At 48.8% G+C, this 26,568-nt stretch overlaps 1 protein-coding gene across 1 annotated transcript in view; it reads right to left on the bottom strand.

The window, feature by feature from the left end:
* LOC116826200 (C3 and PZP-like alpha-2-macroglobulin domain-containing protein 8) overlaps nucleotides 1-26,568 on the bottom strand; it is a 166,580-nt gene that overhangs the window by 71,322 nt on the left and 68,690 nt on the right. The window contains 9 exon segments of the mRNA XM_032782775.2: nucleotides 295-448; nucleotides 1,161-1,392; nucleotides 11,782-11,844; nucleotides 13,188-13,330; nucleotides 15,350-15,511; nucleotides 15,642-15,791; nucleotides 15,903-16,075; nucleotides 17,945-18,134; nucleotides 26,143-26,271. Coding sequence (XP_032638666.1) covers nucleotides 295-448; nucleotides 1,161-1,392; nucleotides 11,782-11,844; nucleotides 13,188-13,330; nucleotides 15,350-15,511; nucleotides 15,642-15,791; nucleotides 15,903-16,075; nucleotides 17,945-18,134; nucleotides 26,143-26,271 — 1,396 coding nt within the window.

Genomic DNA, 26,568 nt, shown 5'->3' with positions numbered 1-26,568 from the left:
GCTGCCTAGCCATTTGGTTCCTAGTCTGTAGCAGTGCACGGGATTCTTCCGTCCTAAGTGTAGGACTCTGTACTTGCCCTTGTCGAACCTCATCAGATTATGTAGGATCCATTTGTAGAAAACTGGGATCAGCTCACAAACAGGAAAAAAGGGCTAAATCTGCAGGAAGTATTATTCACAGTGAATGATTCAGCTAGCTCTGAAGCTGAGGGGATATTCTGCAGTGAGGAGGAGAATGCTTTGCAAAATTCCATCAGGCACTCCAGCACAGCAGGGTTTATAACTCTGAAGTACCTGTGATGTTGCTTAGTCCAAGCTCACTGAAAGATAAGACTATGGAGGTGGGTTTGGCCTTTCCAGGGGCCACACACTTCTTTCTTGTCAGATGGTGTTTCCCAGGATGTCCAACAAACTTTATACCTTTTGGAACTGAAATCTTCACATGAACCTGTGAAAACAATTATTTAATTGCATTTGATGTAAATCAGACTAGTAATAGTGACAAACTGACACAAAACCCAAATATCACAGCATGTTCAACAAACACATAACATACATGTTACAATAATCAAATGTATTTCTTAGAGGAGATTTAAATGGCAGATTTAGCTTCAGTGCAGTGACTCCATAAAATGAAAAGGGACGTATGTTGACTTTATTTGTGTATATTCATTTCTAAATCTAACCATCTATATCTGGCTTATGATTGTAGAGGAGCACTGGAGCCAGAAAGAGTATGTTTAGGAAAGAAAGCTTCTCAGATGTCCATCCGTAGCAGGCACCTCATCTCTGGTAAACTACTTAAAGCAATTTTCTAACTAAGAATCAAGCTCTTCCCCATGCTTCAATGGGAATTTTCTGATAGTCTCCCAAAGACTTTTCCACTATTTGGGTTTTAAAGTACAGCAAGGACCATTCAGGATGTTGTATTTGTCAAAAGTAAATAAAATAAAGCAGCTACTTTCACTAATAGTACAAACTAATACATTCTTCTTTCTCAGTATATACATTGCACTCATCTTCATGGCATCCAAATGCCTTACTGACCATGAATCTGCAATCACCATGCGTAGAACATGATCCTTGATGACAGAACCAAATTCAGTATCTTGGCAATGAGTTAAAATACAAAAAAAACAAGGGAGAAAAGATGCTGTTACCTCTATGCAGACAGTCAAATAATTGTAGACAGTCAGCGGGATTTTGGTCTGCTCCCCACGGATGACATGATAGGGCAGGGTGAAATCGATGAAGAAAGGTTTAAATGTCTTCAGTTCTGTTTGTTTGGCAAGTCCCAGCCCTTTTTTCTCAGACAGACTCACAGCCTCTGTTATCCATGTAGTGATTGAGTCAGGCACTTCCACATGCAGCTGTGCTTCTCCTGATACATCACTGCCAAAAAGAATAAAGGAATAACTTGAGCTGTCCAGCTGAGTGAGATACATTTGAACACAGCTCAAGCTCACAGAGCTAAACACTTTAGGGAATTCCCTCCCAATCCAAGCTCATAATATAGTATAATATATGACTCAGGAGTGTCAGGGCTTTCAGTTACGCTTTGTACACCAGGAGATCAAAGGCTGCAAAGCTGGATTCTCCTTTTCCTAGAGGTCAGCTCTTTTGGGACCTCTACTGTAACCAAGAGCTGGACGTATATGGTGCAGGTGAGCAGTTACTCGCTAGTATGCAGTACAGTGGGTAACATGGCATCTAACTTCTAAATCCTTCCTGGATTAAAAGCTTTACAGGCATTTGCTCCCTGGCAATAGAAACACTTTCCTTAGAGGCAAAGGTCTGTATTAAGTAAGAAAGAGAAGGAATAAGTTGGTTTATCCAACAAATAGTGAAATAAAAGTAGTCTTTGTTGGAACCTGTTGTATTTGCTATGTACAGTGCCACATCGGGAACTGTGTCTGAGTATATCACAGTGCGTCTGTCCCAATATTCTGCCATCTAACATTCTTCATGCTTTGTTAAAATCAGGATTCAACATCATCCTGCAGCATTCACTCCCTTTCTTCCACAAAGGAGCTTTGGCCATGACTGAAAGGGCAGACAGATGGTTTCTTCTAAAACAAGAACAAAAGCTATTTCATGGCTCAGTTAGCAGGATGACTGGTGCCATTACAAGTACACACTGAAGGAGGCTCTCTCTAGAGTTCTTATTTCCTTCCCAGAGCCTGATGCACATGCTGCTGGTTCTAGCACCTTGTGAGAAGAACTTGCATCTCAGCTGGCATGTTACTAGGAGAAAGAGTGAGAGAGAGCCCAGAATAAGCACAGGTGGTCTCCTCCGCATATCATGCTGCCTTCTCACAACATGATACCTGCTGATTCACTGGGGATATCCCAGAAGAGACTTAAGTACAACAAGTTAAACACTCTCCTATTCCGCATGAGCTAGCCAAGTTTTAAATCTGATGAAGCATGTATTTTAATATGTTCCTTATAAACAGTTTTTAAGTCATTTGTTATGATGCTGTGTTAACACCACAGTTAGGAAATGAGGCAGAGTATTGTGTATTGGTTTGTATGACTCCAAGTATTAAAAGTTAAATTGGGCTTTGCATTAATTTGGGTGTTTAAAATTACCTTTATTTCAAAAGAAAGAAACATTTCATTTCAGAAAAGAACCAACAATTAATGGGATTAGGAAGTGCCTGGAACTGGATTAGCTAATGAGTGTTACACAAGTGACCAAGGCAACAAACAGATTTCAGGTTACTTTTCTATTTGTTGCAGTCATGCAACAGCCATTGAAGAACGAGAGCGAGAGAAAAACAAAGGTCCAATAAAAGCCCTAAATCAGAAGAGTTCTTTGCGTTCTTAAGCAGACACTTAAACCAGTTGCATTGACCACGCAGCTCTTAAAAAGCAGCCAAATTCAAAAAGATATTGTAAAACGGAATGAGAGATTATCTCTTGATTGAAGCTGCTATCTGATTGGATAGTTTTGTTCTTTAATATAGTAATATTTGTGTAAATATTTATTTCTATCCATTAGTTATCAGAAATATTTAAATGGTAACCTAACTGATGGTGCCAGTAAAATATTGGCCTGTTAAATGAGTTAAATAATATGATCATATTTGTCACATTTCACAATAGAATTAGGTACCCAAAGAAACAAGAACAACACTGAACTGAACAATCAATGAAAAACTGCAGATGTGTGAAGTGAAGGAAGCTTAACCTGCTGTGCAGATCCCCTCAGCATTTTGCAGACATGGAGCCTCTACGGAAATCCCAACAGGGAAACATTAACACAAAACAAATGGATCAAGAAAACCTAGACTCAGTGTGTCCTTGGTAATCCTGTGTGCTATGGTCAGCCAGTCTCTAGTGCCCTGTCCGTGAAGACAGCTCTCCAGATCAAGTTACAGAGAATAGTACAGGGACCTTCCTATTATTCAAAGCCTGGGAAATTCACTTGGCTCAGCAGCTCCATATTATTTTAACCTCTTTGAAGCACATTATTTTCTTAACATCTAAAAGACGGTTACTCACCTTTGTAACTGTTGTTCTTCGAGATGTGTTGCTCATATTCATTCCAAGTAGGTGTGCGCACGCCGCGTGCACGTTCGTCGGAAGAATTTTCCCCTAGCAACACCACGGCTGGTTGGCAGGCCCCCTGGCGCTGGCGCTTTGCGGCACCCGTCCATATTGCCTTGCGACCCGGCCGCTTTCAGTTCCTTCTTGCCGCTTACTCGTCGACGTGTGAAGGGGGCGGTGGGATGAATATGAGCAACAATCTCGTAGAAAACCGTTACAAGGTGGAGTAACCGTCTTTCTTTTCGAGTGCTTGCTCATGTTCATTCCAGTAGGTGAAGTCCAACGACCTTTCACTAGCGGTGGGGTCAGAGTCTGGAGACCTGTCGATGTAAAACAGCCAAGCCAAGCTGCATCGTCCCTGGACTGCTGCACCAAAGGTGTAATGGGCAGAAACGTGTGCACGGACGACCACGTGGCTGCACCGACATATGTTATGGTTAGGCACACGGGCAGGAAGGCAATCGAGGAAGCTTGGTGCTCTGCGTGGCATGTGCAGTCCCTGCCGTCCTGGAGAGGGTGAGCCTAAAGCGTAGCACGTTTTAATGCATGCCGTCACCCAGGAGAGATAGTTTGAGAACGGAGCCAGGGTGACCTTCATCCCTGTCACAACGGCAACTAAAAAGTTGGGGGTCTTTCCGGAAAGGCGTCTGGTGCGGTTAATGTAGACCGCCAGCGCTCTGCAACATCAAGGTGAAATGTAGGCTCTGCTCCTGCGGGATGCAGTGAGGGTTTAGGAGAAACACCTGGGAGGAATATGCCTGGGTACGGGGGAAAGGGGAGACCACTTTGGGCAGGAAGTCGGGATTGCGGGCGCAGCTGCACCTGGTCCTTGTGAATATCGTGTAAGGTGGGTCCGCGACAAGAGCGCGAAGCCTCAGCGACTCTTCCTGGGCCGAATGTAAATGGCCACTAGGAACGCCACCTTCCAGGGGGGGGGGGGGGGGGGGGGGGGGGGGCGGATAGAACAGGAAGAGCATGGTCGGCAAGGGTTCGACAGGAGGGCGCATTAGTTTTGGAGGAACCAGATTGAGGTCCCAGGAGGGGGCGGACGGCGCCCTTGGGATACAGGCCGTTCCAAGCCCTTGAGGAACCTGAGACCATCGGGTGCGAGAAGACAGAGGAAGGGCCGTCTGCCTGGCAGTGGACCTGAAGAAATGGCAGCTAGGTGGACTCGCAAAGGACGAGAGTGCGAGCCCTGCTGTTTCAGGTGCATAGATATTCAATATACTCTGGATGGGAGCACGTGTTGGGGAATAGCCTTGCGATTGACAACAGCAAGAGAACCTCTTCCATTTTCGCCAGGTAGGTAGCCCTGGTTGCAGGCTTCCTGCTTTGCCAGGAGCACTTGCTGCACTGGGGTAGAACAGCGGCGCTCCGCAGAGATCAGCCAGCCAGGACCAACGCCATCAGGTTGGAGGGACTGCGAAGGTCGGGGATGGAGAAGCCTGCCGTGGTCTTGAGATCATTTAATACCTGAGTAGCGGCAGTTAGAACCGGACTGGTTATGGACAGGCCGCAGCAGCGTGGTGTACATGCTGGCAGGCACAGCTGGGCGCGATGAGAATTACCCCGACCTTATCCCTAGTGCAGCTTTAAACGAGGGACTTTGTGCACCAAGGGGAATGGGCGGGAGGCAAATAGGAGGTGGGTCGACCAGGACAGGAGGAATGCGTCGAGATCGATAACCGCGGGCAAGACCGCGAAAGAGAGAAGCCTGGACACTTTTCGGTTTGGTTAACGGAGGCGAGAGATCGTCCGGGGAAACCCCCACCTCCGGAAGAGAATGGGCTAGTCCGGACGAAGGGACCACTTGTGGCTAGGAAGGACCTGCTTGAGATGCGCCAATACGTTCTGGACTCCGGGAGGAAGGAGGCCTACCAGATCCACCGGCGTGGGCCTATACAAATTCCCCGAGTGCGATAGCGCTCCCGAACAGAGCGGAGAGAACGGGTCCGCTGCCGCATCGGTTTATATAGTGCATCGGCGGTGGTGTTGTCCGTGAGCACATCCAAGAACGCAACGTTCGCTCTACCCGCAGGTGAGGGAGAAGGTCCCATGACAGGCGACGGCCGGACCGCTCGCAGCTCTCAGGACAGTTTACGTGGCAGTTGAGAGCTCCTCGCAGACAGAGACCCTGTGTTCGGACAGAGACCCCATGTGAGCTCCCCACAGCAGGTGATAGGATGCGTCGTGGTTGTCAGGGACATGGATGGTTGCCTGGGATGGAACGGCAAATGCCCGCACATACCAGGGACGGGTCCTTGCCACCAAGTCTGGAGGAGAGCAAAACGGATCTGTGAGAGTGAACACGATGTCCAGCTGTTCCTCCGAGGTCCGATAACGGAGGGGCCACCAAGATTTGCAGGGGGCGAAGGCGGTAGCTTGGCGTTCTTGGTGACAAAGGTGCGGCCGCATGCTGAACGCAAGCAGGCTGAGACAACCGGGCCGAAGGTTCGTGGGGAATGGCGAGTAGGGCCCTTATTATAGTAGACCTCGCCTGGAATCGCAGGCGTGGAAGCGAGGCTGTCGCCGAGGAGTGGAGTCTAAGAAAACTCCTAGAAGTCTATCCTCTGTGTTGGTAGCGAGGATGGACTTGTTGAAATTGACAAGAGCCCTAGAGGTTTCGAATCAGCTCTTGTATGACCGCTATGTGTGTGGCGACCTGAGCCTCTGAAGACCCGTGACAAGCCCGTCGTCCAGGTAGGGGAACGACACATAAGGCCCTCGTCGACCGGAGGATTAAGCGGCCAACTACCGCCATACATTTTGTAAACACCCGGGGCAGAGGAAAGCCGAAGGCAGGACCGTGAATTGAAAGTGGCGTCCCGTACCACAAAGCGAAGAAAACGTCTGTGTGGTGGGTAAGATCGCCACATGAAAAGTAGGTGTCTCTTCATGTCAGAGGGGCAGCGAACCAGTCCTCACCGGGTCCAGGGACGGGATAATAAAGACCGCCAAGGACACCATGCGGAAACTTCAACTTTACTCACGAAGTCGTTGAGTCGCGCGCAGGTCTAGATGGGTTCGGACGACCCCTTTTGACTTGGGGATTAAAAATTAGCGGGAGTAAACCTCTCCCTCTGAGATCTTGAGGCACCTCCTGCTATGGCTCCGAATTCGAGAAAGCGTGAGGACCTCCTGTACACGGAGAGCTCGTTGAGAGGGCGTCCCCTGAAGAGGGGATGGGGAGGGTGGGTGGGAGGGAGGAGGCGAAATTAAACTGGGAGGTGGTAGCCAAACTCCACCGTGCGAGAACCACGATCCGAAGTTGGACGGGTCACACCGGGAGGAAGGGAGAACAGGTTGGTTTGAAAAAAGGGAAGGAGACCGGAAAGGGACTGTCTCTGCTCTTGACCGCGGCACCTTCAAAATTTTGGTTTAGGTCCCGGCGGCTGTTTGGCCGAACCATTATCTTGTCGCCCCTTGGGAACCAGAACTGACGTCTCCGGTTCACACGGCCTTCGTCATTTAAAGTCTTGGACGGGGGCGTGGTGGGGGGTAGGGGCGGCGAGGCCTTGCGCGCGGAAGGACGCTTTTTTGGGTCTGAGCGTGTGCATGCCTAAGGAGCGCATGATAAGCGTTCGTCTTTAGGCTTTAAAGAGACGTGGGTCGTCTCTCCGAAAAGAGGCCCTGTCCCTACGAATGGGAGGTCCTGGATCGTGTGTTGCCAGTTTCTGGAGGCACATGCCGGACAACCTGCAAGGCACGAAATCCTCCTCCATTGTTACTCTCTTTCTGGTCCTAGCCATAACCGCGACGGTCCTAGGCCGCCGTAGATAAGAAAATCTGGCGTCCGTCGAAGGGACCCATGTGGCGACCTAGCAGGGGGTCTAGGTGAGACCTCCTGTTTGTGCACAAACCATTCACTGAATGAGCAGCGTCTGGCTAAGGGTTTATCTATCTCTTTCTAGCCAGTCCCACGACGTCGCGCGAAATGTCTAAGCGGTAACCAGCTCAGTGAATTGGCCATGGACTGCCAGTTAAAAATTGTATACTACGGAGGAGGCCTGTTGCGTTGCAACCCCGCACCTGCACGACCCCCTGCGTGAGTACACTTATGCGCCAGTAGGTCTGGCGTTATAGCCTCCCGCCCGATTTTGGCCGGGCTGGCTGGCCATGGCGCTCCCTCTCGTGTTGAACGAGATTGTACGACAGGGACATGGAGGAGAGGGTTGAGTACTGGTACCCTTTAGAGGCACCATGTACTTCCCTCCACGCCCCTGGCTTGAAGATATGTCGCCGGAGACTGCCATATTGCCCGGCCACCGCCTCGTCCGCGAGAGGAGGACATAGAGACCAAGGGACCAACAGTTCCTCCTCAGGTTCTTGCTCTAGAGGGGCGGGCAGTTGGTGGCGGTTTCAGGTCCTGGTCGCCGTATGAGGTGTCGTCCTCTGCGGTGACGGCTGCATATAGGCTCGGTACCCGACGGCGTGGAAGTGTGCAGGCTGGAACACACAGGGATCTACCTGGGCTTGATCGATAGCCCAACGTGCCAGAAGGACCACCGCCGCGCCATGTCCAGACCCTGGTGGCTCTCTGGTTCCACATCCCCAAAGAGGCTCCGTGAGAGGACCGAGGTGCGCTAACGCACGTGGACGCAGATCCTGCTGTACCCGAGACTGCGTGCCTATGGCGCAAGGGCAGTCCCGGGCCGCCGACTCCGTTGAGGCACGCGTGCCGGAGCGTCGGCCGACGCGAGCCGACCTCAACAGCCACGCTGCCGGGAGCGTCCGACCGGAGCGACGGACCTGCTACCAGCGCTCGGTGCCGCAGGTAGATCGCGACACGACGCGTGCAGATGGCTCCGTCGGGCATCGTACCGGGAGTACGACCGTCGAGACGGTACCGGTCGCCGCGACCTGCGACCGGTGTCGCCGAGTACGACTGGCGCCGAGGAGAGGGACGTCGGTCGCCTGGACTGCGAGTGCAGCTGGTAAGGGCCAAAGAAAACCGGGGACGCCGGCGGGGACACGGCTTTCGCGCGGGGGCGTCGATCTCTCGATCGCTACCCGGTCCTGTCCACTTCTCCGAGGGCCATCGGTCGAAACATAGCCGGCTTCCGCTAGACGAGATTCCCGCACCGGCGGTGCGGCGGGTTGAGTGGGGGAGGTTCAGTCAGCCGCTATCACTTTCGCGTCGCAAAGGTTTCGGCATAGTGGACGCAAGCTCGACCAGGGCATCTGCCGGGGAGCTGTCCGGCACCGGACTCAACGCTCTTGCCTGGCCGGAGTCGACAGTGCTGGGAGAACCGGTGCCGCGGCAGATGGCGGTGCGGACGGCACGGTTTCCCATGCTCAGACTGCGGTGCTGTAGCTGCAGCCCAGGAGCCTTGGACTTCTTTCCCACCTTAGGCGAGAGGAGCGCGTGCTCGGCTGACTTCTGCCGCCGGAGACTGTTGTGCCGCGTGTTTGGCGGTGCGGGTCGTCTCCGTGCCGATGCGAACTTCTGCCGGTACGGACTTCGGTGCGCTCGTGCGGAGCTGCCGGGGTCAAGGCGGCCTCCATAGGAGCTCTTTAGACGCGATTCCCGCCCTTTTTTTGTCCTTGGTTCGAAAGGAACTTACAGATTTTGCACTTGTCCGTCATGGCTGGACCCACCCAGGCACTTCGGCCCAACGATCGTGGGCGTCTCCCGTTGCCATCGCCGGCGGCAGCGCCGAGCACTGTTTGAAGCCGGGAGAGCCAGGCATGAGCCCGGGTCCCGGGAGGGTTGAGGAGGATGAAACCTCAGCCCTCTAACTATATACAAAATTACACTAACTACTACTATTAAAGACTAAGAATTAACACTAACTACAACTATAAGTATAAACTAGAGAAAAACGGGTTGAAAGCTAGGGAAGTGGAGGTCAGCAAGCCGCACTCCACTGTACCAACGACCGACACGGGCAGTAAGAAGGAACTGAGGAGCGGCCGGGTCGGCAGGGGCATATATACGGTGCCGCAAAGGCGCCACGCCAGGGGGCGCCTGCCGACCAGCCGGGTGTTGCTAGGGGAAAATTCTTCCGACGAACGTGCACGCAGCGCGCGCACACCTACTTGGAATGAATATGAGCAAGCACTCGAAGAAGAATAAAAGGTTTGAAACCATAATAAGAGCTGGAAAGTTGGTACCTGCAACATAAACCATAACTCTGGAGAATCAGCAGAATTGCATCTCCGCTTCAGAGCTGGCAACATTCCAGTCTCTTTAACCAGACAATTTGTTGCAGCTGATGTTCTTTCCACTGGGATTTCAGCCCATAACCAGCATTAACATATTATTTTCACACATGAGGGCACTTACTCTTCTGGGCGAGGGGCCAAGGTATACACATATTTTCAGCCATTAGACACTTCAACTAGGCTCTAGGAATTTTTAGAATTGGTTTGGGAAGTTGACATTTGACATTGTTTCTTTTTTAAGAAGTGTATATTTTAATTATAAATGATAGAAGAAAAAATTCTTAATATTCAAGGAAGTGGAAATCAGACAATGTTCGACTCGGTTATTTATAGTGAAATGAGGGGGAGAAAATGCAATCTCCAACGTTTTATTCCACAGTCTCCCACTTATAATTAACTGGGCTTCAGCAGGCTGAGGCAAACAGGCACTTCTGGAATTCTTTGTGTATTTTTACAAAGCATATTTCACGCTCAGTTGAAGATTTGAATACACTTGCTGCAAATTCCTGTCAAATTTAATTTATAAATATTTATTGGGAGTGAAGTTTACTTGCAAATTTGGAGAAGCCCTTAAAAATCTGCCTCACATTTCCTGTTCCAAGCTTTGCTGCCTCTGGGAGGGATTAGTCATCTATTTATTAATTTTTGTAGCACTGGTTGTGCCAGAAACAGGCTGTAATCTACTAGGCAATGAGTTTAGATTATTTTGGGGATACCCCTACACAAAATGGAAAGTGAAAGGAGGGGCTTTGCTGACACGCCAAATCAATGTTGAGCGCTCACTAGTGCTTCGCAATACTGAGTAACAACTTTAGAGACATAGCTGTCCAGGCGATCTCAACACACCACACACAGAAAGTACCAAAAATAAAAACAAACATCAATTTGGACTCCTTGTCACAGTAATCCATGGGAGCCTTGAAAAATGACCTTCTGTGACCCTGCACATTCCAGTAGATGGGCAGAGGAATCTTCTTGAATTAGGCTTCATAGACAATACTTATTTCCTCCTTAGAGATGCTCAGTGCTGCCCACATTTTGAAGGATGTCTCACACTACTCCAGCATCCTGATAGGATAGACCACATCCTAGTAGAGAGCTTGTCTTGTGGAAACCTCTCACCCCATTACAATAACGCAGACCATCTCTCCTCACATTCACATTTGCATAGTTTAACATTCCTTTGGCAACTGCAGCAATTGTTCACATGAGGAATTAATACTAGGGGAGTACTTAATGCGTTTTTAGCTTTATTTTAACACAGGTTAACAAATTAAAACGAAGACCTACTACCTTGTGATCCAGTAACTCTCTGCAGATCACCAGCAAAGTGTTCTTCAGGACATCAGTGGCTCACAGACAGGATTTTGACAAGTGCAGCACAACTTTATAGTGAACAACCCACGTGCATGATCCACAGAGATGTTATTAGTCAACAAATAGTGTCAGGTGTTTAACTAGTAGATTTCACTAGAGATTAAATCCCAGGTGTATCTGCAAGTCAGTCTGGCCTCTGGCACTGAGTGAGCAAAAGATAGAAGTGTACTTGGCAGCTGGTGGTTGCTGTTCCTGTGCCCTCTCTGCAGTTAGAATCCTCTGTTTATGACACCATGGTGAGTTGCTATGGGGAAGACAGTGCTGTTGCAGACAGTTCATAGAGTATCAGAGTTGAAAGGGACCTCAGGAGGTCATCTAGTCCAACCACCTGCTCAAAGCAGAACCAATCCCCAGACAGATTTTTACCCCAGTTCCCTAAACGGCCCCCTCAATGATTGAACGCACAACACTGGGTTTAGCAGGCCAATGTTCAAACTACTGAGCTATCCCTCCCCCTATGACTTCAGGTGTGGGAATAAGCTTCAAGAATAGATTCTGTTATAAAAAATAGATTCTGAGGAAAGTATGGTAAAAGTCAGAGGATATGGCTGCAGCACTTAGTTGGTTTTAAAGGGTTATGTGAGGCAGAGACTGTCATGTAGTGACATTATTCTCCAGGTGAATTAAAATCTTCATAGGATTCTGCACAAACCACTGGATACCAGCAGAAAAGTTCCCCATAGATACCTGACATTGAGGCAGTGCCAAATCCATGTTTCAGGGAAGAATGTTCTTTTTTTCTTCTCTGTTCTAAGACAAGAAATAAATCCTCAGCAATAAACTATTTTAATGAGACAGAGGGTTACAAGAAAAGAATAAAGAAATTAATTATATCACTTGAATACAGCTCATGTCTTGACCCAGGAGCATGGTAATCACCACAATTAGACAAAGCAAGGGTCCACTAGTAGGATAGTATTTAAAATAAGAAATAATACTTCTCTCTTTATACAGCACTTTTCACCAGTAGATCTCAAAGTGCTTCACAATCTGTAATGTATTTATCCCCACAATTCCCTGTGAATCCCCATTTCACAGATGGGAACTGAGGAACAGAGAGGCTAAATGACATACCCAAGGCCACACATGAAGTCTGTGGAGAAGCAGGGAATTGAATCTGGGTCTTCCATACATATTATATATAGGTACATTGTTATATTTGGAAATACATATAGATATTCATGTGTACGTACACACACACACACACACACACACACACTTTATTTATTTTCAAATATAACAATGTACCTATCAAAACATTCTGGGAATAAGAATAAAATACATAAAACCATTAGCTCAGAATAAATTGTGAGTTCTTTTGTACAGCTACCCCAATCCCCAGTCAACGAGGCTGAAAGAAGAGAAATAACACGTATCTTTTAATGTCAACGATCATCCTCTTTTTCTTAGGTTATGTAAAGGGGGCAGACAGGCTTCCCCAAATTGGCCTATTTTGTAGTAGTTACTATTTTATATTCCACTCCCATATCTCCTGTAGCCCTTCCCTTGCCACATTGACTAGTCCTTGTCTCTGCATCCTTGCATTGCACAGTCTCCTTCTTCCTTCCTTCCCCTGATGCCTCTAACTGGTTCCATTATCATCCTCTGGATGTTTTCTGAGTCTCCTGAAGCTATTTTGATATGAAGGGGGTCAGCACTTAGTGCAGCATCCAAGAGGACACACTGTCAATTTACAGCATTATCATACTTTCCGTATTACTCCCTTATCCCTTCTTCATACAGTCTGGCATCTCGCTTGCTTTAACTACCCACAGCATACCGAGCTGTTATCTGTCCCCACTGTCCAGAATGATGTTGAGTTGTCTTTCCTAAGAAGTGACAATTAATGCAGCCAGTCAGTGTGTGCAAAGAGTTTAACAGGTCTTTCCAAGGTGGATAACTTTGTACGGGTCTATGCTGAAGTCCATCTACCACTGTGTTGTCCAGTTACCTAGTTCTGTTAGTTCTTTCTGGACACTCTCACAATTTTCTCTCTTTGACTAACCTGAGGAGTTTCCTGATAAAACAGAGCTGTGAGAAATATTGTACTCAGTGCGAATTACAAACATACACAAAACCTTACAGAATGTTACCTGGGTACAATCTTAGAATGCATGGTAGCTACCAGTGTCCCAGTGTGAGGCTGAAAGGCTGGCACGGCCTCATCTGTATACATGCCTCCATTCTGTCTGTGGTTTAGACTCACTAAATCAGTCATCACAACCAAACCAGTTTCCTAGACAACAACAAAAAACAACAACAACCCAACAATAAAGAAACATTCAGTCTGCACAACTGTGAACTTTCCCAAATGGCATCAGCTTGTCCAAAGTATTTATAGAGGAAAATTAATTTGAATTTTTTTTTTTAAGTTTTATGGAAAATAAAAATGGCTCGCAACTTTTTTGGGGGGAAGGAGGGGATGGACATGGAGGGAAGCAGACTTCCCAGAGAGTTCAGGGAATGTTTGGAAAATTCATTTTACAAATATCTAACAGAAGGAGGTGTATGTATGATTTTCAAGTAACTGTAGGTGAAAAATTAAACATGGCGAGGTTTTATATATATACATACATATATACATATACACATATTAGGAGATATACATACATCTGTATTTCCTTTCTGCTCTAGAAGGTTTAATCACTGGTCATAGCAGGAGTTTAAAAACTCCCAAATTGTTCTGTCTCTACCCCACCCCCTTAGTTACCAGGAGACTCTCATCCCAGGTATCACAAACCCAGTTCCATTAGGGACACCAGGCAGAATAGAAGCTGCCCACATAGTTTTACAATAAAAAACATAAAGGAGATGAGAAAATTGTCTGTCAGCTCTACTTACTTTTGTGCATTTAACTTTTAAGATAACCCAGCTTGTGAACCTGTGGCTGTGACCTTGAGATACATCTGCTCCTGTGTCCAGGCACCAAAGGGAACACATGCTTTGTTCTCTTTTAGATCTGATTATTATTTAAAATAATTTATATAGCTCCATAAGCATACACAGCAATTTACAAGCACGTATATGGGTCCTACCCCAAGACCATACACCCTGGAGAGGAAAGAGGAGAGGAAGGCAAGAAAGAACAGTTTAGGGAAAGAAAAACAAGAGTGGATTCCTCCAGAAGCAGATGTAAAGAAAGGATTGAAATGAGCTGGAGGGTAAGAAAGGGAAAATGTGTTGGTGGATAGGGCAGGAGACTGTTGAGGGTAAGGTCAGCACAACAAAAGCCATTAAACCAAGGATGTGGAAAGGAGACAAAAGGAGGAGGAAGCCAAGAGAGTTAGGATGACCACAGGGAGCAAGGAGGAGGATTTGGGGGAGAGAGGTACATAGGTGCTGAAAACTAGGGGTGTTGGTTTGAAGTAGTTTCCATCATATACAGGGTTTACAGTTTGGTTCAATGGCTCTCAGCACCCCCACTATACAATTTGTTCCAGCACCCCTGGAGGTAAAGGAACGAGAGCAGAGATATAGGCAAGGATGAGACTATGTGTAGCCATAATAGGGACGGCAGAAATGGGAACCCATGAGGCTGACAGTGGAGCCCCTTACAAAATTTATATGATCTCTGTGAATGGTTTACACCAAGACCTGACTCCCCTGTCTAGAGACGGGTAGGATTTATCAGAATTTAATTTCTCTTCTTGTTCTATAGTGGGCAGAGTAGCACAGTTGGGCATGTTTTTATGAACAGGATCACATCTCATTATGTCAAGGGGAACGTACATTTCCCACCAGAAGCCATTATGGGGAGTCATTATGCCATCACTCTAAGTCAGCAGGAGAATAGGCCCCAATAGACCTCATACTGATTAGTGCTTATCATGAGCAAGCTTATCTTAAAATATTTAGTTAGAAGATACCCATAGGTCTGCACCTTCATTCCTTTTCTAATTCAAACATTAGCAAAATTCAGGAAAAATTTTCTTAAAAAGATTCTCCTTTACAGAGCAGGAAGTTCTGCCAATTGTTACTGCCGCTCTCTCTCTAAGCATCCATATACATAGCACTCATTGCTATACTCTCTGTGGGTCAGATTTAAAAAAAAAAAAAAAAAAAAAAAAAAAAGCACTCAGCAGCTCCCATTATGACACTTGTAGCCCAGACCTAATGTACTGAGCTCTTTTGAAAGTCTGGCCTAAGATGCCAAATAATCTTATGCAAATGGAAGTGGTTGTTCTTTAACAATGTGACTGTATCACAGACAGTTGACAGAGAAGTCAGAGCAAAAGCACAGATGAATGCTTCTTACTGTAAATGCAAAGCGGGCATCTTTGGTGATATCCCAGTGCCAGGGAAAGACAGAGGAGCGGCGGCGTCTGCGTGAGGACATGCCTGGCCACCAGAAATGCCCTTCTTCCTTGGGAGCCCCAAAGGCATCAGAAACATCATACTCTGCCAGCTCCTGGAAAACCTGAACAGAGAGGAGAGAAGTTGCCATCACATCCCTAAGTACACTGTGCTTCACTGCAGCTCCCTGTTCATTGAGTGGAAAGGGGGGAGTGCGGGGAAAGAACAAGACAGAGCCTTGAGTTCTCTCTCACCTGGGCAGATGTCAGCTGAAAACCTGTCTTGAGAAGGTAGACGCTTTTATCCACCGTAGCAATGCAGACACAGCTTCCCTTCGCGGCTTTAACTTTGAGGTTCACAACATCACCAGGCCTTGTCTCATTTGCTGAAAGTGCCACTGAAACCTAGGTATTTAAATAAAACCCTCATGATCTCACACAATGTTCCAATGACAAAACTACAAAGAGTAACAAGAGAGGCCATCCTCTCCTCTTCACTGGCAGCGCTGCTGATACCTGGTTTTCAAAGGAGGACTTGACAGTGAATTGCAGACTGTCTGTGACCCCTTCTCCATTCTCCCTGACGTAATACACCAAGAGACGGCCCAGAGGAGCCATGTTGTGAGCCACCATGAAATGGAGGAAGGTCATGCAGACTTCAACCTCCGTTGCAGGGGGGTTGGTAGGTGCTAAATGACAAATTGTACAAAGCACATAGTTATTTGTCAAAGGCAGTGTCCCCCACCCACGAGTACTACCTGACCTGGTGTCCTCCCCTGCAGTGCCCATCTGCTACCAGGTCCAGCATCTGTCCATGTCCCACCTCAACATACTACCAGGCTCAGTATTCTTCTCCTCAGCCAAGTGCTACCAGGCCCAGCATTCATCTGTGCCCCCTCCCACATCCACAACATCCCTCTGTGCCTCCTGCCCCATAAGAACGGCCATACTGAGTCAGACCAATGGTCCATCTAGCCCACTATCCTGTCGTCCGACAGTGGTCAATGCCAGATGCTTCAGAAGGAATGAACAGAACAGGGTGATTATTGAGTGATCCATCCCCTGCTGTCCACTCCCAGCTTCTGGCAGTTACAGGCTAAGGACACCGAGAGCATAGGGTTGCATCCCTGAGCATCTTGGCTAATAGCCACTGACAAACTTATCTTTCAAGAACTTATCTAATTCTTTTTTTAACCCAGCTATACTTTTGGCCTCCACAACACCCCCTGGTAATGAGTTCCAAAGGTTGCCTGTGCATTGTGTGAAGAAATAATTCCTTATGTGTGTTTTAAACTTGCTGCCTATTAATTTAATTGGGTGACCCCTGGTTCTTGTGTTACATGAGCAGGTAAATAACACTTCCTTATCCACTTTTTCCACACCATTCATGATTTTTTAGACCTCTACCATATTTCCTGTTAGTCATCTCTTTTCCAAGCTGAAAAGTCCCAGTTTTTTTAGTCTCTCCTCATATGGAAGCTGTTTCATACCCCTAAACAATTTTTGCTGCCCTTCTCTTTACCTTTTCCAATTCTAAAATATCTTTTTTGAGATAGGGTGATCAGAACTGCATGCAGTATTCAAGGTGGGGGTGTACCATGCATTTATATAGTGGAATTATGATATTTTCTGTCTTATTATACCTTTCCTAATGGTTTCTAACATTGTTAGCTTTTTTGACTGCTGCTGCACATTAAGCAGATGTTTTCAGAGATGTATCCATAACTCCAAGATCTCTTTCTTGAGTGGTACCAGGTAATTTAGTCCCCATCACTTTGTATACATCATTGGGTCTATATTTTCCAATGAGTTTTACTTCGCATTTATTAAGACTGAATTTCATCTGCCATTTTGACGCCCAGTCACCAAGTTTTGTGAAATCTCTCTGTAATTCTTTGCAGCCTGCTTTGGACTTAACTATCTTGAGTAATTTTGTACCCTCTGCAAATTTTGACACCTCACTGTTTACCCCTTTTTCCAGATCATTTATGAATATGTTAAACAGCACTGGTCCCAGTACAGATCCCTGGGGGACACCACAATTTACCTCTCTCCATTTTGAAAACCCCTCAGTGTTACATTTCCCCCATCCTGCCCTGAGCATTACCAAGCCCAGCATCTCTTTCCGCTTACATACTACCAGTGCCAGCATCCTTTTCCCTGCATCCCTCCATATCTCCAATTGCTACTAGGCCCAGCATTCCTGGTCACTTTCCACCCCAGCACTACCCAGGCCTGGTGTCCTTCCTTCCATCCGAGTGCTACCAGGCCTAGAAGTCCTATCCCTACCAGGCACAGCATATCTCATGCCCTAAGGGATATATATTAGGGTAAAAGCAGATTTACCATTTACAGTAAATGAACTTTATATGTCAAAGTGTCCATAAAATTTAATGTGCACCCTTCCACACATTCATTCTGTGCCCTTTAGCATGAGCAAGGAACAGCTAAGAGATTTAACAATAAGCAGGTTTGTCTTCACTAAGAGGGAAGCCCTCATTCTAGATAAGGAGGAGGATTAGCACTTTTGTTGCTAGGGCAAGATTTTAGCTACTGACCTTTTCCTGGGAAATGAGTGACATGGATGTTCTTATCAAAGGGGAATGTGGCTCTTTTGCTCCTTTGCTGTGTGATGTTACCAGGCTGCAGCCCTGAAAGGACAATATTACCTCGCGATGCAACTTCGTAATGTAGAGTGAAATTACATGGTCATGTGGACTTCACTGCGATCTCGGCCTCCTCTCCCACCTGGCAAAGAGACATAGTAGCCAGGAGTCAGGTTTGTTATAATGAACACTGCTGACCCTTTTTATTATCTGTAAAGCACAGAACAGCAGTTGGGGATGAGCATCACACACAAGACATGGCTCCTACCCCAAGGAAGAGACTATTACATTCACACTGAACAGTCTGGTGTATTCCCCCTATGACAAAGAGCACCTGTGGGCAGCACTTTGGTCCCTGGGAGTCTACAGGAGGATGAGGTGCAGGAGCTATATGGATTAGTGTAAGGAATAAAGGAATCTCTGGAATCCTGAGGGTTAAGGACTTTGGCACAGAGCAGCTGTCAGAATGGGTTGAATTTTAGACACCGCTTTACAAGGTTCAGATCTCACAAGGGGCAGGGAGGAGGTATAATATGGGCTCTGCTGTTTAATTGAGATTACACAGGTTGATTACTGTAATGTGCAGATGCTAATTTATACACAACCAGCCTGTCCTGAAATAAATCAGGAAAATCTGAAGTGGGAAGAAAGTTCATTTATGATGTTGACTTTATGAGCCACATGAAAAAAACAGACATGAGGAGTGCTTCCCTTTCCCAGGCAGATACACCTAGTATCTGCAAGAGGTTTCAAAGCAGTGCACTTGTTTTCTGTACTGTCTCTGCAGTTCCAGTAGATGAAAAAGAGCAAGCTGTACCCTATCCAAGACTATTGTCCTTACAGGAATTCCCATGAGGGAGGGAGTTCTTTGAGGGTTGGCTGTCACCACTGCCATTCCCCCACAGGACAGGTCAGCATCTTTTCAAGGCCAGGGAGTCACTGACTTGTCACTGGCTGACGGTGCCTTCTGTGGGGCAGAGGAGCACTTCATCAGCAGTACAAGCTTCTTCTTTTTGGGATTTGGGAACTAACATGCTTTATTGCGACGCCATATTCCACCCCCCCCTCCCCCCACAGAACCGTCTGCAGCTCCCAGCCAACCTCACCCATTTAAGGTACAAAATCATGTTCAATTAATGCTGAAAATGGACTAACAAACCTGAATCCCAATGAAATATTTTGAGAAGCCTCTCTCTTAAGTGCTAACAGTCCCACCTCCCTACTGCATGCACATGGTGCAAACCAAAACAGTGGCACATGAAGTGAAAAGCCACCAAATGGTTAAATGCAGTGAAAATGCAGAAGGGTCCAGAGAGAAGAGCCTTATGATGTTAAATATTTGAGGCATTTAGAGTTCCTGAGAGCAAAATGATGAAACTGTTCATGAAAAAAATATGTAGTTAATTGGAACACCCAGTAAGAACTGGCAGAGCTGAAGAAATGGTTCCCACATCAGCTGGTCACACAATTCCCTGCTTTCCCACAGCAGAATTAGTTCTAAATCAGGTTATAATAAGAACAATGTGTTCAGATTAGTAGTGCATAATCCCCTTTCCATATCTCAGAAATCTTGTAAAAGTGAATTAGCCATTAAACTGCCATGAAATGCAAAGAACGGTTACTCACCTTTGTAACTGTTGTTCTTCGAGATGTGTTGCTCATATCCATTCCAAGTAGGTGTGTGCGCGCCGCGTGCACGTTTGTCGGAAGAATTTTCCCCTAGCAACACCCGGTGGGTCGGCAGGCGCCCCCTGGCGTGGCGCCGTTGCCGGGACCGTTTATATCCCCTGCCGACCGCCCCACTCCTCAGTCCTTTCTTTGCGGCTACTCCGACAGTGGGAAGGAGGGGGGTGTGGAATGGATATGAGCAACCATCTCGAAGAACAACAGATTACAAAGGTGAGTAACCGTCCTTTCTTCTGCGAGTGCTTTGCTCATATTCATTCCAAGTAGGTGAATCAGGCCTACTAGGCGGTGGTGGTCGGAGTTTGGGCACTGCGATGCAAAACAGCCAAGCAGAAGCTGCGTCGTCCGGATTGTTTGTACCAGGCGTATATGGGCAGAAAGGTGTGCACCGAGATCCACGTGCGCCGCATTATCTCCATGGATCGGCACACGAGCTAGAAAGGCAATCGATGAGGCCTGAGCCCTGGTGGAATGTTGCCGTTTGCTGGAGAGGCTGTGAGCTACATCGTGGCACGCTCTTTTCTTTTTTTTTAGAATGCACGCCGTGACCAAGACGATTTCTCTGAGATGCAGACGGCTTGACCTTTATCCTGTCTGGCCACGGGGACAAAAGTTGGGGCGTTTATGAAGGTCTTGGTGTGGCTGTAGAAATGCTAGTGCTCTACGTACGTCCAGCAAGTGTAATTGCTGCTCTCTAGCGGATGCTGAGTTAGGAAAAAACCGAGGAAATCTTGGTTGACGGTAAAGATGAAACAACCTGGAAGGAACCGTTGATGCGCGCAGCTGCACCTTGTCCTTGTGGAATATCAGTTAAGTGGTCAACATGAGAGAGCGAAGCTCCGAAACTCTCCTAAGCCGATGTAATGTACATAAGGAACCCACTCTCCACGATAATACAGGAAGAACAGTTGCCAAGGGCTCGAACCGAGGGCATTAGTCTCGACAGAACCCAAATGAGGTCCAGAAGGGGCAGGCAGCGACCTGAGAAAAAGGCACCAGCCCATTTGAGAACCTCGAACCTATGGGTGAGAAACAGAGAAGCTCCTTCGGCGAATGGAAAACATCAAAGGCAGCAGGTGTACGCAAGGAGAGAGGGCGAGCCTTGTGCTGAGGTACCCAGAGTATTCCCAATATTACATGTTGAGCCTGCAGGTGTCGCATTGCGCCTGACACCAGCAGGAGAACCTTCTTCCCACTTGGCCCTGTAGTAACCTAGTGGATGGTTTCCTGCTACCCAGAGGACTCGCTGCACTGGGGTGGAGCAGCGCACTCCGAGACTCAACCCTCAGGACCACGCGTCAGGTGGAGGGATTGCAGGTCGGATGGAGAAGTCTCCGTGGTCCTTGGATATCAGGTCCTGATGGAGAGCAGGGACTGGGCTGGTACTGAGAGTCAGCAACGTGGTGTACCAGTGTTGCGAGGCCACGCTGGCGATCAAAATCACCAAGCCTGTCCTGCGGAAGCTTCACCAGGACCTTGTGCACTAAGGAAAGGGTGGAAGCATACAGAGGTGGTTCGACCAAGAGACGAAGAAGGCGTCCAAAGATCCGAGCCCGGCGAGACCGCGAAAGTGAGCAAACTGGACCTCCGCTTGCTGTGGAAGGCGAAGAGGTCGATTTGGGAAGCCCCACTTCTGGAGAGAGAATGAGCTACATCCGGTGAAGTGACCACTACGTGGCTAGAAATACTCGCTGAGGCGTCCGCTAACGTGTTCCGACCCCTGGAGGAAGAAGGCCACCAGATCCATGGAGTGGGCTATACAGAATTCCCATAACTTGATCGCTCTCTGACAAACGGAAGAGAGCGGTCCCTCCCTGCTTGTTTAATAGTGCATACGCGGTATTTGTCGTGGAGCATAAACACAACGGCCTCCGTGTGAAGAAAGCCTGACCAGCGAAGGGACCTGCGTAGCACTCGATGTCTATATGCAATGATAGCTCCTTGCGACCAAAGACCTTGGTTCCGACGACGCCCCCTGTACCCCAGCCATGAGATGATGCGTCCAGTTTCAGCGGACATTGGACGGTTGCCTGGTGGAATGTGCCGCACACACCAGGGAGGGTGCCACAGCGCCGAGGATGTAAGACGCTCGCAATGGAATTGTGACGACAATGTCCATGCTGTCTGCGGGGCGTAAACGAGCTAGCCAATTTGCAAGGGGCGAAGGCGAGCTTGGCGTCTGTGACAAAAGCGCAGGCTGCCATGTGACGAGAAGTGAGACAGACTCGGGCGAGTCGTCGGAATGCTGTAGGTCTCATGGTGGTGACTATTGCTGGAACGGCTCAGGGGGAGCGAAGCTGTGCGAGCGTTGATCCAGGACAGCCCCAATAATTCATATCCTCGAGTGGCCGAGAATGGACTTGTCAAGATAATCTTGAGCGTCCAAACACTGAACAGCTCCATGAGATGCTACGGTGCGGCGACCTGGTCCGAGGTCCCGCGAACAACAGTCGTCCAGGAAGGGAAGACGCATATGCGCGCGAGGTGGAGAAGCGGCCACCACTGCCATACATTTCTGAAAACACAGTGGGGCGTTTGAAGAAGCCGGAAGGAAGGACTGTGATTGGAAGTGCGATTTGCAACCATAAAGCGGCAAGGTAGCGCTGTGTGGGGGGTAACATATGACATGAAAGTATGCGTCTTCACCCCCCCCCCCCCCCCCCCCCCATGTGGAGGAGCAGCGAACCAGTCCTCCGATCAAGGACGAGATAATAGTCCCCAGGAAACCATGCAGAACTTCAATCTCTGTTAAGAACGCTTGAGCCCAGCGACGGATCTAGATGAGGTTCGAAAGCCGCTTCCGACTTGGGGATTAAAAATACGGAACTTCAAGTAAAATGCCCATCGTTCCTTTGTAGTCTCTTGCTATTTAGAGATAGGCCATCCTCGTATGTTTCTCATGTTTCGAGGGAGCGTCGCGATCTCCCTCCGGCGAGAGCGAAGATGCTGTGAAGAGTCCCTGTAAGAGGAGGGAAAGGGCGGAGGAGTGGATGGCCGACTGTGAAGTGGTTGTGAAATTCAAACCTCGGGAGATCGGTACACCTATAACTCTCACCAGGTGCGGGTATAAGATTCAACAACGATCGGAGTTAGTCGGGCCCCGCCAGGAGGAAGGAGAAAGACGGTTGGAAAAACTGTTGTAGGAGGTCCGGGAAGGATGGTGCTCTGCTCTCGACCGCACCTTTCCAAAAGTTTTTGCTTGTGTCCCGGCGGGTGTTGGCGAACGCATTATTGTGCGCCCCCTGAGCCCAGATGGCTCGTCTCCGGTTCACCCGGGCCCACGTCTTCTATAAAGTTCTGTCCGAGGGCCATGGGGGGTGGTGGGGGCATTTTTGAGGTTGGGCCCGAAAAAAAAGCCGCCGTGGTACTGCGGGAGTGTGCATCCCGAGGGAAGCTCTATAAAGGTTTGTCCTGAAGGCTTTAGGCCTAGGGTCCGTTTTTTCAGGAGAAAAGACTGGCCTTCAAAATGGAAGGTCTTGATTGTGTTTGCAGTTCGGGAGGATGGCCGAGAACCTGGCAACCAATGTAATTCTCGCGCATTGTGACTCCTGATGCAAACCAGTCTAGCGACCCGAATCTGCAGCATCGAGGGAGGCCTGTAGGGAGGTCCGGGAGATCTTTTTCCCCTCCTCGAGCAGGCTCTGGAACTCTGGGCGGGAGTCCAGCAGGACCAGTTCTGTGAATTTGCCCATGGATTGCCAGGTATTAAAGTTGTATCTACTGAGAAGCACCTGCTGATTAGCGACACGCAACTGTAGACCCCCTGCAGAGTATACCTTGCGTCCCAGTAGATCCATACGCTTAGCCTCCCGTGATTTTGGGGCTTGCTGGCCATGGCGCTCCCTCTCGTTCACAGACTGCATGACCAGAGAGCATGGAGGAGGATGGGTGTAAAGGTATTCGTACCCTTTAGATGGTACCATATACTTCCTCTCCACGCCTCTGGCTGTTGGGGGGATGGACGCCGGAGATTGCCAGATCAAGTCCGCTTTAGCCTGGATGGAGCGTATAAACGGTAGGGCTACACGCGTCGGGGCATCAGAAGATAGAATGTCCACGACCGGGTCCGCCATCTCGGGAACCTCCTCCACCTGGAGGTTGATGCTCAGCGCGACACGGCGGAGCAAGTCCAGGTGGGCACGAAGGTCGATGGGGGGCGGACCCGAGGTTGATGTACCCGCTACCGCCTCATCCGGCGAGGAGGAGGACGAGAGACCCGGGACCAGTGGCTCCTGCTGTGACTTCTGTTCCAGAGGGGGGTCAGCTTCCGCTGAGCTCTTAGGGTCCTGGGTTACCGCTGAAACGTCGTCATCTGCTGGGGGAGGACGACTGATGGTGGCCTCTGGTACCTGACGGACTGAAGCCGCTGACCGCGACATTGTCGTGGATCGCCCTGGGCTTGGTGGTAGGCCCAGGGCGTCCAGAAGGACCACTGCACTGGTTGTTCCAGTCCCTGGGATTCAGGGAGGGCACGGGCGTGGGGGTCCAAATCCCCATACAGAGCGCTGTCTGGGCGGGACGAACCCGAGGGGTGTCTCGACGGCCAGGGCGGAGCGGATAGTCCGTGCGGTGGGTACCGGATGTCACGCTGTGCCGGAGAGCGGTACTGGGAGTCATACCGGTGCCGAGATCGGGACCAGGACCTTCGACCAGCGCGGTGCCGGGAGGTCGACCGGGACCGAGAGTAACGACGGCGGGATTGACTCCGTTGGGAACTGTGCCGGGAGCCAGACCGCCTTGATGAGTATTGGTCCGGAGAATGCGACCTGGACTGGTGCCGCGAGTACGACCGGCGCCGAGAGGGGGATCGGTACCGGGACTGCGAGCGGCGTCTGGATGCTGATCGGCGGTACGAGCGGGAGCAGTGCCGGGACCTCGACCGCGAACGGTGCCTGTCCGTCGCCTCGGTGGACGTTGGCCTGATCATCGCCGGCTTTCCCGCCGAAGAAAGGACCCGCACCGGCGGTGCCGGGGGTTGAGGCAGAGTAGGCTCTGTGAGCGCAATCAGTTCCCTCGCCGTTGCGAAAGTCTCCGGCGTGGTGGGAACAGCGAGCTCAACCAAGGCATGCGCCGGGGAGCTGTCTTGCACCGGACTCGACGGCTCTTGCCTGGCCGGAGTCGACGGTGCGGGAATCACCGGTGCCGCGGCAGCTGGCGGTGCCAGACGGCTCGGTCTTCCATGCTCAGACTGCGGTGCCGAAGATGCAGCCGCAGGAGCCTTTGGCTTCTTTGCCTTCGGGGACAGGGAGCGGTGCCGGGTTGACTTCTGCGCCGGAGACTGTTGGTGCCGAGGTGTTTTGGCGGTACCGGCTGTCTCCGGTGCCGATGGAGCACTTCTGGCCAGTGCGGACTGCGGCGCACTTGGTGCCGAAGCTGCAGGGGTCAGGGCCGCCTCCATCAGGAGCTGCTTCAAGCGAGAGTCCCGCTCCTTTTTAGTCCATGGATTGAAGGACTTACAAATACGGCACTTGTCCGTAAGGTGGGATTCCCCCAGGCACTTCAGGCAGCGATCATGGGAGTCTCCCGTAGGCATCGGCCGGCGACAGGCCGAGCACTGTTTGAAACCGGGAGAGCCAGGCATGAGCCCGGGCCCCGGGAGGGTGAGACTACACTGACTTTGGCTACACTGACTTTGAAACTCAGCCTACTAGGCCTGCTGATTATATAGTAGTAGGTCAGATCTATGGACCATCAGATCCCAAAGTACTTTACAAAGCATATATACAAACCCATCACTAACATGCAGCCTCTTCTGGGGTGGAGAGCAGCACTTAAATAATCAGCACAACAAAAAGGATGAGAAATTCTGGCTATGGACAAATCTACTCTTAGTATACATATCATGAAAATTTTTATACACAGAAGGGAAACTCAGTTTTTAGGGTCTCCCCCCAAAAGTCACGACCCTCTCTAATAGAAAACTACAAGATGCTTGGTTTATTTACTTTTGGGAGGTAAAGGACTGAACTGATACTGCTGAGATTCAGACTCCTAATTCCAAGGAGACTAGACAGTTCCAATCTGGGAATTAGGTGATTAATTCATCCAACTCTGGCTTCACTTCAAATCAATTGGTATTTCTTGATTTGAACTAAAATCTTAATATCATTGTCATTTTTACTATACAATTCATACAGCCTTTAGGGTGTGGGGAGCTAGTTTGTGATCTGAGGTCTGGAGTGCAGTGGGTCTCCACTGGGGATCAAAACTCTCTCTTCACCCACTTCTATACTTTGGGAAACATGGTACATTCTCAGGGGCAGGTAAGGCAGGCAGCACCTAGTAGTGAAGTAGGTCATGGCTAAAGATGGGTCAGTGTCTAAAGTGAAGTCTCTTAAGGTCTGCCATGGATACAGTAATAGGCTATGGCCCCCAGGTATATCTGGAAATACTTCATTAGGACAACAAGTATGAACGAGCCAAGAAATGCAGACGTATCATAATGTAACATTAAGCTGTCTTACCTGGAAAGGCTTGTCTGGTGCTTGGAGCTGGATATGGCACTTGCTAGGTGAGTACCAGCTGCTGATAGACAAGTAGTTTGGCAGATATTGGTCCCCTGCAGGTTTCCCATCAATTGCTGTCACTTTGGTCTTAAGAAAAAATGCATCTGAATGTTATTCACACATAGAATGCAGGGCTCCTGTCCCTTCCTATCATGCAGTTCTCACCACCACTCTCATTCCAGACACTGCCCCCTCCCACTTTCTCTCACTCACTTTCTACTGAGATGTTTGAAACTTACTCTTAATGCCACTCTGTATTTGATCTACTTAGGGCAGACAACTCTATCCTGTTATTATTATTATTATCATCAGTTCTATCGGCAACATGGGGTTGGATAAATATTCACTACAGTTCAAAGGTGAAAGTTTAAGTCTGAGCTAAAA

The sequence above is a fragment of the Chelonoidis abingdonii genome, chromosome 11 (genome assembly GCF_003597395.2).
Source record: "Chelonoidis abingdonii isolate Lonesome George chromosome 11, CheloAbing_2.0, whole genome shotgun sequence".
NCBI classification, from domain to species: domain Eukaryota; kingdom Metazoa; phylum Chordata; order Testudines; family Testudinidae; genus Chelonoidis; species Chelonoidis abingdonii.
The sequence above is the reverse complement of the archived record's forward strand: the minus strand, read 5'-3'. Positions and strand labels throughout refer to the sequence as shown.